The sequence below is a fragment of the Pseudophryne corroboree genome, chromosome 5 (genome assembly GCF_028390025.1).
Source record: "Pseudophryne corroboree isolate aPseCor3 chromosome 5, aPseCor3.hap2, whole genome shotgun sequence".
In the NCBI taxonomy this organism is placed as follows: Eukaryota; Metazoa; Chordata; class Amphibia; order Anura; family Myobatrachidae; genus Pseudophryne; species Pseudophryne corroboree.
The window spans coordinates 691499209-691517889 of record NC_086448.1 but is presented as its reverse complement, the minus strand read 5'-3'; the positions used below and the strand labels follow the sequence as shown (position 1 = coordinate 691517889).

The 18681-nt window shown below is 47.5% G+C and overlaps 1 protein-coding gene across 9 annotated transcripts in view; it reads left to right on the top strand.

Annotated features, from left to right (window-relative positions):
* PDE7A (phosphodiesterase 7A) overlaps positions 1 to 18681 on the top strand; it is a 593823-nt gene that overhangs the window by 543719 nt on the left and 31423 nt on the right. For all 9 annotated transcript variants that reach the window (XM_063923814.1, XM_063923815.1, XM_063923817.1 and 6 more), the window contains 2 exons: positions 12727 to 12858; positions 13880 to 13971. In XM_063923814.1, the coding sequence (XP_063779884.1) occupies positions 12727 to 12858; positions 13880 to 13971 (224 nt within the window). The remainder of the gene's footprint in view (positions 1 to 12726; positions 12859 to 13879; positions 13972 to 18681) is intronic.

The following is an 18681-nucleotide window of genomic DNA, read 5'->3' as shown; positions in this document are numbered from 1 at the left end:
ACTGACAGAGCGGATCAGCAGATGAAGAACGTCTGGCGAGGAAGATTAGCCTCGCAGCTGCATTTAAAATGGATTGAAGTGGTGATAGCCTATGTTTGGGAAGACCAGTAAGGAGACTATTACAATAATCAATGCGGGAGATGATGAGTGCATGGATTAGAGTTTTTGCAGTGTCTTGTGTAAGATAAGGGCGTATTTTGGATATGTTTTTAAGGTGCATGTAACATGATTTAGAGACAGATTGAATGTGTGGAACAAAGGACAGTTCAGAGTCAAGGGTGACACCTAGGCAACGAGCTTGTGGGGTGGGGTGGATAGTTGCATTGTCAACAGTTATAGAGATATCAGGTTGGTAACTACTCTTAGCTGGTGGGAAAATAATTAATTCGGTTTTGGAAATGTTGAGTTTGAGGTGGCGAGATGACATCCAAGATGAAATGGCAGACAGGCATCCAGTGACACGAGCCAATACTGGTGGTGACAAATCTGGGGAGGATAGGTAGATTTGAGTATCATCAGCATACAAATGATACTGAAATCCAAAGGAGCTGATTAGTTTACCAAGAGAGGAGGTATAGATTGAGAAAAGCAGAGGACCTAAGACTGAGCCTTGCGGTACTCCAACTGATAGAGGTAGAGAAGAGGAGGTAGAATCAGAGAAGTGAACACTGAAAGAGCGATTAGATAGGTAGGATGAGAACCAAGAAAGGGCAGTGTCCTGAAGACCTAGGGATTGTAGTGTTTGTATGAGAAGAGAGTGGTCAACAGTGTCAAAAGCAGCAGAGAGATCTAGAAGAATAAGTAGTGTGTAATGGCCTTTTGATCTAGCAGTGACTAGATCATTCACTACTTTGGTCAGTGCCGTCTCTGTGGAGTGTTGGGCACGAAAGCCTGACTGAAGTGGATCCAATAAGTTGTGCGAGTTAAGAAAGTGTGTAAGGCGAGTGTAGGCAAGCCTCTCAAGTAGCTTGGAGGGACTGGGTAGCTGAGAAATGGGACGGTAGTTAGAGAGTGTGTTTGGGTCAGAGTTGTGTTTTTTTAGAATGGGAGTAATGACTGCATGTTTAAACAGAGAGGGAAAGATACCAGTAGAGAGAGAGAGATTACAGATTTTAGTTAAGGTTGGGATAAGCACAGGAGACAAAGTTTTACTGATCTGTGAGGGTATAGGATCAAGAGGAGAGGTAGTGGAGTAGGAGGATGAAAAGAGTGTTGATACTTCATCTTCACTTGTGGGATCAAATGAAGAGAAAGTGCCAGAGGGTTCAGGTAGGGAATTGAGCAGGTCACTGGCTGAGTTAGAGCATACCATTTCATCTCGGATTTTATCAATCTTATCCTTGAAGTAGGAAGCAAGTTCTTGTGCACGGATAGTAGCTAGTGGGGGAGGTGAGGGAGGGTAAAGAAGTGATTTAAATGTATTAAAAAGTCGCTTGGGGTTGTTGGCATGATAAGAGATGAGAGATTGGAAATATGTTTGTTTGGCAGTGTCCAGGGCCTGACGATAGGAGTGGTAGGTAGTCTTATATGTGAGAAAGTCACTTGGATTCTGAGATTTCCGCCACTGACGTTCTACTTTACGTGACAGTTTTTGTAGGTGTCTTGTTGATTTAGAGTGCCATGGTTGGCATCTAAGCCTACGTGGAGTGTGATGGGTAGCTGGAGCCACTTCATCAAGGGCACTCTCTAGGGTCTGGTGCAGGTGTGATACAGCAGTGTCAGGTGTAGTAAATGTCGAGATTGGTGAGAGCAGTTGTTGCAGAGAAGTGGAAAGTTGTTGAAAATGTATATTGTTAGTATTTCTGCGGGTTAGAGGAGGCTTGCTTGGTTTTAGTGTCCTAGAATTTAAAGTAATAGAAGAGATTGTGAAGGTGATCAGGTTGTGATCAGAGAGAGGGAAAGGAGTGTTAGTGAATTCGGAAACTGAGCAGAGCCTGGTGAACACAAGATCAAGGCAGTGGCCCTCATGGTGAGTAGAGGAGTCGGACCATTGGGTTAGGCCAAGAGAGGAGGTTAGAGAGAGGAGTTTGGATGCATGAACAGATTGTGGACTGTCAAGAGCTATATTGAAATCGCCCATAATGATGGTGGAGATGTCAGAGGATAAGAAGTGTGGGAGCCAGGCAGAGAAATCTTCTAGAAATTGTTGTTTAGGTTGCCCAGGAGGGCGATAGATAGCTGCAACACGCAGAGAGAAGGGGGTGAAAATCCTGATAGAGTGAACTTCAAATGAGGTGAATGCGAGTGATGGAACCTGAGGTAGAACAGTGTATGTGAAAAACTGTGACAGTAAGATTCCGACCCCACCACCTTTACTATTATTAGGCCTAGATGTGTGTGAGAAGTGGAAACCACCATGTGACAGTGCTGCAGGGGAGGCAGTGTCTGATTGTGTGAGCCATGTTTCTGTTATAGCCAGCAGATTAAAGTTGTGAGATATGAAGAGGTCATGGATGGATGTTAATTTGTTACAAACAGAGCGTGCATTCAATAAGGCACATTTTAGTGATGCCTGATTAGTGATGCAAGGACTTTTCAATGGGACCTTCTGGACAAGTGGTCTGGGTCCCATCTGCACTTACATCGGAAAATAACTCTGTCCCCAGGGGCCAGAGTGTCCCTCCTGTGGTGGTTGCAAAGTGCTCACCTCCTGGAGGGTCGCAGGTTCGGAATTGGATCCTGGTTACCACGGACGCGAGCCTCCGAGGATGGGGAGCGGTCACACAGGGAAAAATTTTTCAGGGTCTTTGGTCAGACCAGGAGTCCTGTCTACACATCAAAGTGTTGGAACTCAGGGCCATTTACAACGGCCTTTCGACAAGCGGTTCTGATTCAATCAGACAATGTCACAGCAGTGGCTCATGTGAACCGCCAAGGCGGGACAAGAAGCAGAGTCGCGATGGCGGAAGCCACAAGGATCCTTCGCTGGGCGGAAAATCATGTAAGCGCTCTGTCGGCTGTCTTCATTCCGGGAGTGGACAACTGGGAAGCAGACTTCCTCAGCAGACACGATCTCCATCCAGGAGAGTGGGGACTTCATCAAGAAGTCTTTGCAGACGTAACGCGTCTTTGGGGAACTCCTCAAATAGACATGATGGCGTCACGCCTCAACAAAAAGTTTCGGAGGTATTGTGCCAGGTCTCGGGACCCTCAGGCAGTAGCAGTAGACGCTCTGGTAACACCGTGGGTGTTCAAATCGGTCTACGTGTTTCCTCCTCTTCCTCTCATCACAAAAGTGTTGAGGATCATAAGACGAAGAAGAGTACAGACGATACTCGTTGTCCCAGACTGGCCTCGAAGGGCCTGGTACTCGGATCTACAAGAGATGCTCGATGCTCACAGGAGATCCATGGCCTCTTCCTCTTAGGGAAGACCTGTTGCAACAGGGGCCCTGTGTATTTCAAGACTTACCGCGGTTACGTTTGACGGCATGGCGGTTGAACGCCGAATCCTAGTGAAAAAGGGGATTCCGGAAGAGGTCATCCCTACTTTAATAAAGGCTAGGAAGGAGTTGACGGTAAAACATTATCACCGTATCTGGCGAAAGTATGTGTCTTGGTGTGAGTCCAAGAATGCGCCTACGGAAGATTTTCATCTGGGTCGTTTTCTCCACTTCCTACAGACAGGAGTGGATATGGGCCTGAAATTAGGCTCTGTTAAGGTACAGATTTCGTCCCTCTCGATTTTCTTTCAGAAGGAATTGGCTTCTCTTCCAGAAGTCCAGACGTTTGTAAAGGGAGTGCTGCACATCCAGCCCCCTTTTGTGCCTTCAGTGGCACCATGGGACTTGAACGTGGTGTTGCAGTTCTTAAAATCACACTGGTTTGAACCGCTTACCAAGGTTGAGTTGAAATTTCTTACCTGGAAGGTGGTCATGCTGTTGGCTTTGGCATCAGCAAGGCGAGTGTCTGAATTGGCGGCTTTGTCACACAAAAGCCCCTACTTGATTTTTCATGTGGATCGAGCTGAATTGAGGACACGTCCGCAATTTTTGCCTAAAGTGGTTTCTTCATTCCATATGAATCAACCTATTGTGGTGCCTGTGGCTACAAGTGACCAGATACCTGGATGTAGTCAGGGCCTTAAAGATTTATGTAGCCAGAACGGCTAAAATGAGGAAAACAGAGGCTCTGTTTGTCCTGTATGCTGCTAATAAGATTGGCGCACCTGCTTCGAAGCAGACTATTGCTCGCTGGATCTGTAATACGATTCAGCAGGCTCATTCGACGGCTGGATTGCCGGTACCAAATTTGGTTAAAGCCCATTCCACTAGGAAGGTGGGCTCTTCTTGGGCGGCTGCCCGAGGCGTCTCGGCATTACAGCTTTGCAGAGCGGCGACTTGGTCGGGGTCAAACACTTTTGCTAAATTCTACAAGTTTGATACCCTGGCTGATGAGGACCTAGCATTTGCTCAGTCGGTGCTGCAGAGTCATATGTACTCTCCCGCCCGATTGGATGCTTTGGTATAAATCCCATGGTCCTTACGGAGTCCCAGCATCCTCTAGGACGTAAGAGAAAATACGATTTTAAACCTACCGGTAAATCTATTTCTCCTAGTCCGTAGAGGATGCTGGGCGCCCGTCCCAGTGCGGAAACTCTGCAAGACTTGTATATAGTTGTTGCTTACATAAGGGTTATGTTACAGTTGGAATAGGTCTTGGACCGTTACTGTCGTGTGTTCATACTGTTAACTGATTATGTATGTTCCAGGTTACATGGTATGATTGGTGTGGGCTGGTATGAATCTTGCCCTTGGATTGCTAAATCCTGCCTTGTATTGTCCATCTCCTCTGGGCACAGTTCTCTAACTGAGGTCTGGAGGAGGGGCATAGAGGGAGGAGCCAGTGCACACCCATAGTCAAAGTTCTTTTTAGGTGCCCTATCTCCTGCGGAGCCCGTCTATACCCCATGGTCCTTACGGAGTCCCCAGCATCCTCTGCGGACTAGGAGAAATAGATTTACCGGTATGTTTAAAATCTTATTATTTTCAGGGAGACCTGCTGGCTACAGGCTCCCTGCATCGTGGGACTGAGGGGAGAGAAGTCAGACCTACTTCTTCTTAGTTAAAGGCTCTGCTTCTCGGCTACTGGACACCATTAGCTCCAGAGGGTTCGATCACTTGGTGCTCCTAGCTGCTTGTTCCCGGAGCCACGCCGTCAATCCCCTCACAGAAGCCTGAAGAAAGAAGCCGGGTGAGTATTGGAAGAAAAGAAGATTTCAGTGACGGCAGAAGACCTCAGTAACGGAGGTAACAGCAGCGGTAGCGCTGCGCTCCATGCTCCCACACACCAACGTCTCTGGCAGGGTGCAGGGCGCTGGGGGGGAGCACCCTGGGGGCATGTTGCTGAGGGTCTAAAACGCTGGCGGGGGGACATATTTAGGTGCCCGGGCACCGGGTATGTTCACCCCGCCAATGTGCCGCAGGGGGGATCAACAGCGGTAGCGCTGCGCTCCCTGCTCTCACACACACCATCGGCCTGCAGGGCGCTGGGGGGGAGCGCCCTGGGCAGCATATATATATATATATATATATATATATATATATATATATTATGTAGTTCACTGGCGGGGGGACATACTTCGGTGCCCGAACACTGGTTATGTTCCCCCCCCGCCAGTGTGCCGCGAAAGGGAGGGAGCAGCAGCGGTAGCGCTGCGCTCCCGGCTCCCGCACACCATCGGCCTGCAGGGCGCTGGGGGGAAGCGCCCTGGGCAGCATTTATTGACTGATCCCGGGCGGGGGAACATACCCGGACATCGGGTGTCTTCACCCCACCAGGGTACCGCAGCGTGCGCGCTGCGCTCTATGGCTCCCACACACCAACGGCTTCTGTGGGTGCGGGGCGCAGGGGGGGCGCCCTGGGCTGCGTTTATACATATAGGGGTATATACAGGGGGTTACTCCCTGTATATAAGTTCCCCCAGCTCAATTTAGGGTTATATATTTATATATTTTGAGCGGGCTTAAGCGCGCCTGGAAGGGGCGGAGCTTAGCCCTCACAGAGGAGTCAGCGCCATTTTCCTCAGATCCCCGCCAGGACTTGCTGGATAGTAAGATGGAGGGGGGGCACAGTGTTTTTAATGCTATATGGGTGTCATATAGCATTATGTTTGATAATGGACGCATAATCACTCTTATATTGCATAAATTCACTGTTTCCCTGTTTGTACCCACTATTGGTTAGTCGACATATGTTGGCAGGTGTGAGGGCTTTGTCACAAGCTGCTGTGGGGATAACTGTCGGCTTCGCCGGCGCATGGCGGTACTAGATTCGGAAAATTAAGTATTAGCAAATTGGTGTTTGTGTGCTTAAAACAGTAAACACGATAGGGGAGATTCAGTTTGTGGATGCCCTGTCGGCATCAACGGTATTTCCTGGGGAAAAAAATTATCAGGCTGTTATTGCCTTGTACCTGTGTGTGTATATATGTATATATATATATATATGTATATATATATATATATATATATATATATTTCTAGGTATATGTGGGGGGAGTGTTATCAAAATTGTATTTGTATGCTTCTCTCAGACCCCTCGGGGTTCCGTGATTATTATTATTTTTTGCCCGCTTACTATTCCTTGCTGTCGACATTTACTAAGTTTCTGTCGACCATAACGTTCCTGGTAGATCCACATCGGGGGCATGTCAGTACATGGTCATACACATTCACAACACATTACTGTCACTAGGGACCTGACAGGTCTGGACAATCTACTTGCGTATAGGATATATCTATATGTGTGTATATGTAGATATAGGTTTATATATGCATGGTTAGGATATATGTTTCATTGTGTATTACATTATGTATATCCATGAATGCTGAAATAATGGTATTCTTATCATGTGCTGGTCGCTCTGTTGATTAAGCTCTAGATTGGCCGTGACGAGTTGGTTTCGATCCTCTCAAGGAGTCCGAATATTATTCTCTTCACAACGCGGAGAGAAAATTATGACGGTCAACTCCTGGTCGACGCAGAGCCCGGTCGCAAAGGATCATACACAGGCAGCTAAGTGAAATTTTATTTCTATACTTTGACCTTATTTGCACTGTATGCACTTGAGGGAGTGTTGTATTTGGGTAGGCATCCGATAGAATTACCCTACCCAGAGTGGGTAGGCTTGCCTATGTTTATTCTACCTTATAACATTACACAAGGCTGCCACGTGACAGCAGGAGGTGTGACCGGAAAAATGCGGAGGATGTCTCCGGGAGATGCTGGAGGGAGGTATACAGCTGTTTGGTGTGGCCTCTGTTCAGTCAATCTCGGCGGATACCACTAGTAAGTCTAACTTCGTGAGTAAGACTCCTTCACAACGATTGGTGACACATTCTTTTGTGGGATGCAGTCGTTTTAACCGGTTCGATACCGTTCTTTTTTCCTTTTCTGTGCAGACAGTGGAAGGTGAAAAGGTAAGAGTTCTGCAGCCTTTGTTAGGTTCGCAGTAGTGGATGTCGTTTTCCGTTTCCTCCACATCCACCACTTGTCGCTGAGTCTTATCGGGCTGGTCCGCACTCCGGTGGGCACTCGTCTACTATTTTTCAGTTGGTCCAGGAATAGACTAGGACCTGTGGGTTATTTATAGAATCCAAAGGGGAACATTCTGAGTTACGGTTGTTTCCCCTTACTGTTTTTTCTAATAGTTCTTGCTGTTCCACTCTTGAAGGGAAGATAGTACGCGACGCCATACAGAGGTGCGTCAGGATCAGGACATTGTCCGGTTGTCCCTGTATAAAGGTGCAAATCGTTATTTCTCTCTGACTGTTCTTTGACAGGGATTGGCTGTTTCCAACGACACAGATGTCGGAGGTGGGTTTCAGAGTAGATAATGACCGGTTAAAGTTCAGTGTTTTTCCATGTGAAAAGAGGTCTGAAGATCCAGAGTTGGATCGGCTTTACTGTGACACTTCATCAAGGTGTTCCGTTACTTAACCGGTTGGGTGCGGCCTGAGAGGCCTTTTTTGGTGAGCGGCTCTAATGCCAGAGTGGTTTTCAAGAGACCAGTTGGAAATGTGGTCTGGGTCTCACCTGCACATGCTCCTGTGGTGTCTGCTCGGTTCTCTCCTTCTAGAGGGATTAAGGTTCGGGTTCCGGGTGTAGATCCTGGTGTCCGTGCATACAGATCTCCGAGACGGAGGAGCAGTACTTGCAAGGGACGTGTTTCCAGGGGATAAGGTCAAGTTGGAAAGCTTGTCTGCTATAAACTTTCTTGAATTAAGAGTAAGTTTCGACAAACGTATTCTTCGTGTTCTGCCCGTGTTAGTTCTGCTAGACGACTTGTCAGCAGTGGCGTAAGCTAACCGCTATGGCGGAACAAGGAGCAAAGCGGCAATGGCAGAAGATGCACAGTTTTGCCGTTGGTGGAGAGTCTGGTAAACGCTATATTAGCAGTCTTCGTTCCGGAGGTGAACGGCGGAGAAATAGATTTCCTCTGCTGACGTGATCTCCATCCGGGAGAAATTCAGTCATCATCGAGAAGTATTCACAGACGTGACAAGTCTTGGAGGAATGTCGCAATTGGATATGTTGGCGTCTCGCCTCAATGAGAGGCCTCAGGGATATTGTTCCAGGTCATGGGACGCTCAAGCTATAGCAGTGGACAACCTTGTGACACCGTGGGTGTTTTTAGTCGGTCGATGTGGCCTCTCCGCTTTCACTTTTTTTGAAGGTGATAAACGTGGGATGAACAAAGGTTCCAGCAATCCTCTTGGATCCGGTCTAGCCAAGGAGGGTTTGCTATCCAGTTTTTCATGATTTACTCATAGAAGATTCCTGCCCTCTTCCTCTACGTGAGGATCTGTTAAAACAAGATCAGGGCGGGTTTCAAGACTTACCGCAGCTGCGTCTGACGTCGTGGGGGTTGAATGCCATTAGCTAAGCCGAAAGGGTGTTCCCAGTGAAGTCATTTCCTCAATTCTTCAGGCTAAGAAAGAAGTAACGGCTAAGCTTTACCACTGTAGTTGGCATAACTATGTGTTTTGGTGTCTATCCAGGAAGGCTCCTATGGAAGACTTTCAGCTAGATTGTTCTTATCCATACTTTACAAACCGGTGTGGATACAAGCCTAAAGTTGGGCTCCATTTCAGTGCAGTGTGGCCTAATAATTTCTTTACAAAAATTTCTCTTGGAAAGTGGTCGTGCTCTTGGCTTTGACATCCGCAACGCGGGTGTCGGAAGTGATGGTTTTGTCTCGCAAGAGCCTTGTTTGATCTTTCATGTGGATAGAGAGGAATGGAGAACTCGGTTAGTAGTTCTGCCAAGAGTGGTTTCTGGGTTTCGCAGAAATTGGCCTATTTTGATGCCGGTGGTTACTCAGGCATTAGCTGATTCAAATTCTCTCGATGTAGCCAGGGATTTGAATATTTAGGTCGCCAATTTGGCTCAGATTGGAGAAACAGGGGCTCTGTTTGTCTGGTATGTTCCCAGCATGGTTTGGGTGACTGTGTTATGCAGTCGGTTACACGCTGGATCTGTGATGCTATTTGGCATGTTCGTTCTACGGCTGGATTGCCGTCACCGAAGTCGGTGGAGGCCCATTATACTGGGAAGATGGGCTCTTCTTGGGCGGATGCCCGAGAAGTCTCGGCGGTTCAACTTGCCGAGTGGATACTTGGTCGGGTTCAAACGCTTTTGCTATGCTCTACAAGTTTGATACCCTGGTTGAGGGGGACCTTTTGTTTGCTCAATCGGTGCTGCAGAGTCGTCCGCACTCTCCTGCCCGTTCTGAAGCTTTGATATTGACCCCATGGTCCTTTTGGAGTCCCCAGCATCCTCTAGGACGTATGAGAAAATAGGATTTTAGTACCTACCGGTAAATCCTTTTCTCTTAGTCCGTAGAGGATGCTGGGCGCCCGTCCCAGTGCGTACTGTGTCTACAGTTATTGCTTTTGGTTACACTTTAGTGTTGTTTCTTCTCTGTCAGACTGTTGCTGACGATGTTCAGGCCATGGGATACGGTCTCTTATTATTGGTTGTGTTGGCACACAGGTTGTGTTACATATTCTCTCAGCATGTGGCTGTGTCTTTTTCATACCGTAGGCTAGTTTTCTATTGAATGCCACGTTCTGCGGTATGTTCGTGGTGGGAGCTGGTATGACACTCACCGTGTTTATAAATTCTTTCCTCGAAATGTCCATCTCTCCTGGGCACAGTTTCTAGCTGAGGTCTGGAGGAGGGGCATAGAGGGAGGAGCCAGTTCACACCCAGTTTAAGTCTTTATAGTGTGCCCAAGCTCCTGCAGATCCGTCTATACCCCATGGTCCTTTTGAAGTCCCCAGCATCCGCTACGGACTAAGAGAAAAGGATTTACCGGTAGGTACTAAAATCCTATTTTCTATCTGTATTCTGGCAGTGTGCCGTATGGTTTTGCAAACTGCAGCTTGTTGTATTGCACAATTTGTCGTCTCTTAATGTAGTAAAATCAGGAAGGTGCTTTCGGGACTGGCACCTTGATCTAATGCTGTTTGATGTGCGGTTTTGCCTCTAATAAATCGTACTTTGCAAACTGCATATAAAACTACTGGCGAAAAACAGAACAATATGGACTTTACACATTGCTCCTATTGGCATCCACGGGGCTATTTGTGGCTTCAGGGTAGTCCAAGAGATTTTTGTTTTTTTTAAATCCTGCCAGATGATACCTGTTTCACTGGAAGGTGCGTCAGTAAAGAGATTTGGGCGAGGTTGTGTAAGGTTATATTTACGTTTGTATTGTCGTGGTATTTTAAGAATGATATCTGTAGCAAAAGTATTTTCCGTTCACTGTTTTATGTGTGCTGAGAAATATATACACCACTAAAAGTTCTAGTACATCCTCATTTTTCCAGTTTTATTGAGATTTAATGCCTCCGTGCACTCTGAAATGAAACCATAGAATAAAGAATTGGTGAGGAGAAAGATCAGAGAATCATTTTGTTTAACAAAATTGAATTTAAATTATTGATGCATCAAAGTAGCCACCTGTTAGCTACCGAACGCACTCTTGGCATTGTTTCTATAATAGAAATCAAATATCGTTTAAGAAGTTCTTCCCGGCACTGTTGCAGAAATTCCCACAAATGTGTTGGAACTTGCTTTGCTTTTTCGCCCTTCTGGTCAGTTTATTCCAAACCAGCATGATGAGATTTTGGTCTGGAGAGACATTCCATGACTGGAAGCCTACAGTCTTGTTCTTTTCTTCAAAAGTAGTTCAGCAGGGCCTGATTGATCAGGCTGCAGCCTGGGGGGGGCGCGGCAGGTGTGGACATGACGTGTGTCATGATATCATGTGCTGTACCAGCCTGCACTCCCGGAGCCGCTACAGCCTGCACCGTACCCGCCAGCGCTCCCCGAGCCTCTGTCCTGCTGCAGCCATTGAGTCAGCATCCCTGGCTGCCCAGAAAAGGATCGACCGCTGTGACTGCCCAACTACCGGCACCGCGGACCACTGTTTTACATTGCAGCACCTTGCAGTAGTAAGTTGAAGTTCAGTTCTCATGGTGTTGGTCAGTTGGGTGTATACAATATAATTGCGTGCGTGTTGTTTGCAGTAAGTACTGCTATTAGTATTCATAGACCCCACATGATACCAAAGCAGAGGTGGGGTTTCTTCCGAGTGGAACATTGTGCTGTATATATATATATATCAAGAACATGTATCTAAACTTACCCAAAACAATTAAAAAAAAAAAAAGGTAACATCTATAAAATATAATTATTTTTAAACATCGTGACCATCACCATCAGAACATTGAGAACATTGCGGCTGTGTGATTTCCCCAGCAGCTTTTTAATTGAGCAGCCATCAGGTACACACTGGGGGGCTTAATTTACGTTTCCCAGGCAGCTGCACAGCCACTGGGAGTGGGGTCCTGCTGTGCTGACCGATCAACAGTGATCGGCAGCACGGTAGACACTGGGGGAGAAGGCAGGGATTCAGAGTAGGCGGGAGGACCCTCTTTGATTGGTGGCTGCTAGAAGAATATCTTCTGGCAGCCAGCCACTCTGTGTTTCTGACTGGTCTCATTCCTTGCTGCCAGGCCAGATAACGCACAGCCTGGTGTGGTCGCAAATGATGCAAGTGGTTAAATGCATTGTCCTATTCATTTTGGGCTTAAACACCCCAGGAAGTGCCACTTACTAAATAAACCTTGCACGCTAAATAGCCATCCTTTCCTACTCTACAACATACAAAAACCCTGCGTGATGTACCAAAGAATTAAAATGAATAACCTGCCAGTCTTCAGTGGTCAACTGTGGTGCATTATAGCCCAGGGAAGTCTTTTTTTTTTAAACATTGCTGCAGAACAGGTGTACGTTTTTAGCATTGTACTTGTTCCCTTAAAAGGGACTTTGACATTATTTTTCAGTTTTTGCGAACCTATTTTTTTTTTATTATTTTTTTTCCCTCATCAGCGTACCACTTACCTTTGTACCATTTAAGGTTATTCACTGGACAGGGATAGATTAAGGTTCAACAAAAGCTGGCGAAATCGGGATGGTTTAAAACTTTTGACCCGTATTGTACAGCCTTGCCAATGTATCAGAAGAGTTTTAAAAAGTTCCCCAATCACCAAATGGACGTGTGTTTTATATAGGTGGAGCAATAATGGTCACTATCGCTCAGTCTGCGATTACTTCATCTTGCCCATTAAGGAGATGTAACACAGCACCACTCCATGGACAGCTATTTTGCTGGTGTTCATATCTGATCATAACCTGTCCCTCTTGTGTCTTCCAGCTGGCCAAGGCTCTCACTTCATGGGATGTCCTGTTGGGTTTAATTGCAGCTGCAACGCACGACCTGGATCATCCTGGTGTAAATCAGTCTTTTTTAATAAAAACAAACCACTACTTAGCAACTTTATACAAGGTAACTGTTTCCTACTGGGTGATATTTTTTAAATTCAAGGTTTAAACTTGAGAATATTGAACCTTATATGGACTCTTTTAAGGGTGATTGATAGGGATGGTATTGGGATGCTGGCGGTCAGAATACCGACAGCCGCATCCCGACAGAGAATACCAACACCTGCCAGGTAAGTATAAAACCCTAACCGTCCCTACCCGCAGCCTGACTCTAACCCACTCCGCTTGGTTCCTTTTCTTAACCCTCTCTCCCTGCAACCTAACCCTCCCCCCTTAGTGCTTAGCCCTCCCTTTTTAGTGCCTAACCCTTCCACACCACAGCCTAACCCCAACCCCCCAGCAGCCTACCCATAACCCTCTCTGTAGTGCCTAAACCTAACCTCGCTTCAAAACCCCCCTCCCTTCCCTACCCCGCAGCCTCACCCTAACCCTCCCCGGCATACTTAGGATTGGGATCCCGGCTCCGGTCTTCTGCCCAGTGTCGGAACTCTGACTGCCGGTATGATAACTGGTTCCCGATTGATGTATAATACCATCTAATACAATTTTTTTTTACTTCCTCCTACGGACATTAAGAAAACAACTTAGACTATATGGACATATTAAGGATATTTATTGATCTGGTTATTGCACTTCAATGATAAATGTATTAAGTACACACTGTATTTTTGCTTGCCTGGTTGGGTACGTGCAGTGACGTGCAATATAGCACTCCATAAGCCATTAACCTGCCAGTGTGTACATATTTTAAGTCTGGTATCCTTTGTACAGTTAATAATTATTCTAACCTTTTACCCTTCTGATAGAAAGTTGACCTATTTTTAAAAAAAAATCTGAGACAAATATACTGTATATTAAATCCATGTAGCTAAACCTAGCAGGGGGTTATAGTTTTATGCTGTGTCTTTATCACATGCACCTGACTATTAATGACAGAATGTGCGTTTAGCGTAGCTCTGCAATTGTCTGCTGTTAAATGTCTGCAAATCTTCTTAGAGTGACGCTATTGATTGTTTGCCTTTTAGAATACCTCAGTATTAGAAAACCACCACTGGAGGTCCGCAGTGGGCTTGTTGCGAGAATCTGGTTTGTTTGCACACATAAGTTTGGAGGAGAGGTATGTTCATGTATTATCTGTGCTCCACGTTGTTTTTTTAATGGTAAATATTTAGGGGTGGTACAATGTCATGTGACATATAGCATTGCACTAGAAGTACGTAATACAGACCAAGACTTGTGGATCATAACGTAACGTGCCACGTTTTGCTCAAACTGCAAGGCTGTAATCTTCATGCACTGAAGGTGATCAGGTGGAAACACTGGGGCAGATGTATTAAGCATGGAGAAGGGATAAAGCCACGACGGGAGGACGGAGCCGGCGGAGGAGGGGGAGAGCCGCACACCGCCGCTCCTGTCAGCGGCAGCGGAGGAGGATGGGGCGCACACTACAGACGCCAATAACCGCCGGGACAATTAACACACACACACAATTAACCCACGCACACTGTCCCACACACAGTTAACACACGCACGCACACTGTCCCACACACACAAATATCACACACGCACACTGTCCCACACACAATTAACAAACACGCACTGTCCCACACACACAATTAACACACACACACACAATTAACACACACACACTGTCCCACACACACAATTAACACACGCACACTGTCCCACACACACACACACAATTTACACACACTCAAACTGTCCCACACACACAATTAACACACTCACACTGTCCCACACACAATGTCACACGCACACTGTCCGACACACACACACACTTAACACACACACACACACACAAAATGTCCCGCACCCCCTTCCCGCTCACCTGCACTTACTGCTGTTCAGGGCAGGGGCCGCACGCCCCCCCGAGGTCGCGCATGCGCATGCGCGCACCATCGCGATCGCGTACACACACACTTTTGCAGGGGGGAGTAGGGAGAGGCTCCTGGCTGCCGCTGCCTGTCTATTGTGACAGGCACAGCAGCCGGGGAGACAGGGAAAGCGCCGCGGGTAGCGCCGGCGGAATCCCTGAAGCATGGGGCGAGTGGGCCGTGCAGGTGCCGGTGGCGCCCCCCTCTGTTGGGGCTGCCATGGCGCCCAGGGCACGTGCCCTGCTCGCCCCGTGCTAGATACGCCTCTGGAGGGGGGGCACTTTTTTTGGCGATATTACTATATTTAAGCTGCTATAACAGGGGTGGGCAATTATTTCAGCTGGGGGGCCGCTTAACACTTCCAGCGAATATTCGAGGGCCACACACAAAATACTCAAAAAGAGTCCCCTTTTTACACATTACGGCAGATAGCGTCCCCTTTTTACACATTACAGCAGACATCGTCCCCCTTTTTACACGTTACAGCAGACAGCGCCCCCGTTTTTACACATTACGGCAGACATTGTCTCCCTTTTTACACATTACGGCAGACTGCGTCCCCTTTTTACACATTACGGCAGACATCGTCCCCCTTTTTACACATTACAGCAGACAGCGCCCCCGTTTTATACATTACGGCAGACATCGTCCCCTTTTTACACATTACAGCAGACAGCGCCCCCGTTTTTACACATTACGGCAGACATTGTCCCCCTTTTTACACATTACAGCAGACATCGTCCCCCTTTTTACACATTACAGCAGACAGCGCCCCCGGGTACTAATGGTTCCCTGAAGGAGGTCTATTATTGGGATCCCGGTGCCCTCCGGAGGGGACTTTACTTCTAGTCAACGGTTGTGCTGCCCGTGTCCAGTGTGTGTGTATATATATATATATATATATATATATATATACACACACACACATATATATACACAGTATATGTTTACAAATACGCACACACACACACATATATATATATATATATATATATACACACATATATATATATAGTACACACAAACACACATTACGTATACACACCAAGCCAACACGATACAGAGCCAAATATTTCAATTTAATAAATAGCAGCATTATAAAAAAAAAAACTAAGAAAAAAAAATACAGCCATCTTACTTTTGTCTCTGCTGCTGGCAGGCTACAAGTGACACTAGGGATTGCCATCCGTAAGTGACAGGAGAGCGAGAGTGAGAGCTCGTCCCTCCACTCATGCACCCTCCGCTGGCTCCACGTTCCACGCTTCTTTTTGCACTGCAGCCTGCATGCCCAGTAAATGACTGAGCCGTAGGCTGCACGTTTACTCTCCATTGGACAGCTGAGCCGTTGCAGCTGTCCTTCACTTCTATGCGGTGCCGCGGCTGTAATTAGTCAGGGCAACCCATGGGGAGCGCAGCGCCGCAGATCGGAGGTCTGATCTGTGTGCGGGCGCAGGGGGCCCTTTTAGGAAGGGGGGGCCTGGGGTACTTACCCCCCCCCCCCCCCCGGGCTCCCCCCTTAATACGGCTCTGCGCCCAGCGCGATTGGTAACAGAGGAAATCCCGGTCAGCTGACCCTGTGACGTGACCGGGATTTCCTCAGCGGCGCCTCGTCTGAGAGCAGTGCAATGACAAGCGGCCTGTCGGGCCGCTTGTCATTGCACTCTAATGGGGCACAGCGGGCCAGGCACGATCGGTCCGCGGGCCGCATTCGGACCGCGGGCCGCCTGTTGCCCACCCCTATGCTATAAGGATACAACACTTATATAGGGTTGTTCCCATATATATTATAGCGCTTGGGTGTGTGCTGGCAAACTCTCCCTCTGTCTCCCCAAAGGGCTAGTGGGGTCCTGTCTTCAATAGAGCATTCCCTGTGTGTCTGCTGTGTGTCGGTACGTGTGTGTCGACATGTATGAGGACGATGTTGGTGTGGAGGCAGAGCAATTGCCGGTAATGGTGATGTCACCCCCCAGGGAGTCGACACCGGAATGGATGGCTTTGTTTATGGAATTACGTGATAATGTCAGCACATTACAAAAATCAGTTGACGACATGAGACGGCCGGCAAACCAGTTAGTACCTGCCCAGGCGTCTCAGACACCGTCAGGGGCTGTAAAACGCCTTTACCTCAGTCGGTCGACACAGACCCAGACACGGACACTGAATCTAGTGTCGACGGTGAAGAAACATACGTATTTTCCAGTAGGGCCACACGTTATATGATCACGGCAATGAAGGAGGCTTTACATATCTCTGATACTGCAAGTACCACAAAAAGGGGTATTATGTGGGGTGTGAAAAAACTACCTGTAGTTTTTCCTGAATCAGAGGAATTGAATGATGTATGTGATGAAGCGTGGGTTAACCCAGATAGAAAAGTGCTAATTTCAAAAAAGTTATTGGCATTATACCCTTTCCCGCCAGAGGTTAGGGCGCGCTGGGAAACACCCCCTAGGGTGGATAAGGCGCTCACACGCTTATCAAAACAAGTGGCGTTACCGTCTCCTGATACGGCCGCCCTCAAGGATCCAGCTGATAGGAGGCTGGAAACTACCCTAAAAAGTATATACACACATACTGGTGTTATACTGCGACCAGCCATCGCCTCAGCCTGGATGTGCAGTGCTGGGGTGGTCTGGTCGGATTCCCTGACTGAAAATATTGATACCCTGGATAGGGACAGTATTTTATTGACTTTAGAGCAATTAAAGGATGCTTTTCTTTATATGCAAGATGCTCAGAGGGATATTTGCACTCTGGCATCGAGAGTAAGTGCGACGTCCATATCTGCCAGAAGAAGTTTATGGACGCGACAGTGGTCAGGTGATGCGGATTCCAAACGGCATATGGAAGTATTGCCGTATAAAGGGGAGGAATTATTTGGCGTGGGTCTATCGGATCTGGTGGCCACGGCAACTGCCGGGAAATCCACCTTTTTACCTCAGACCCCCTCCCAACAGAAAAAGACACCGTCTTTTCAGCCGCAGTCCTTTCGGTCCTATAAGAACAAGCGGGCAAAAGGACAGTCATATCTGCCCCGAGGCAGAGGAAAGGGTAAGAGAGGGCAGCAAGCAGCTCCTTCCCAGGAACAGAAGCCCTCCCCGGGTTCTGCAAAGCCCTCAGCATGACGCTGGGGCTTTACAAGCGGACTCAGGAGCGGTGGGGGGTCGACTCAAGAATTTCAGCGCGCAGTGGGCTTGCTCACAGGTGGACCCCTGGATCCTGCAGGTAGTATCTCAGGGTTACAGGTTGGAATTCGAGAAGTCTCCCCCTCGCCGGTTCCTAAAGTCTGCTTTGCCAACGTCTCCCTCAGACAGGGCGACGGTATTGGAAGCCATTCACAAGCTGTTTTCTCAGCAGGTGATAGTCAAGGTACCCCTCCTACAACAGGGAAAGGGGTATTACTCCACGCTATTTGTGGTACCGAAGCCGGACGGCTCGGTAAGACCTATTCTAAATCTGAAATCTTTGAACCTGTACATACAAAAATTCAAGTTCAAGATGGAGTCACTCAGAGCAGTGATAGCGAATCTGGAAGAAGGGGACTTTATGGTGTCCCTGGACATCAAGAATGCTTACCTGCATGTCCCAATTTGCCCTTCACACCAAGGGTACCTCAGGTTCGTGGTGCAAAACTGTCATTATCAGTTTCAGACGCTGCCGTTTGGATTGTCCACGGCACCTCGGGTCTTTACCAAGGTAATGGCCGAGATGATGTTTCTTCTGCGAAGAAAAGGCGTATTAATTATCCCTTACTTGGACGATCTCCTGATAAGGGCAAGGTCCAGAGAACAGCTGGAAGACGTAGTAGCACTAACCCAAGTAGTGCTGCAACAGCACGGGTGGATTCTGAATTTTCCAAAATCTCAATTGAACCCGACGACACGTCTGCTGTTCCTGGGAATGATTCTGGACACGGTTCAGAAAAAGGTGTT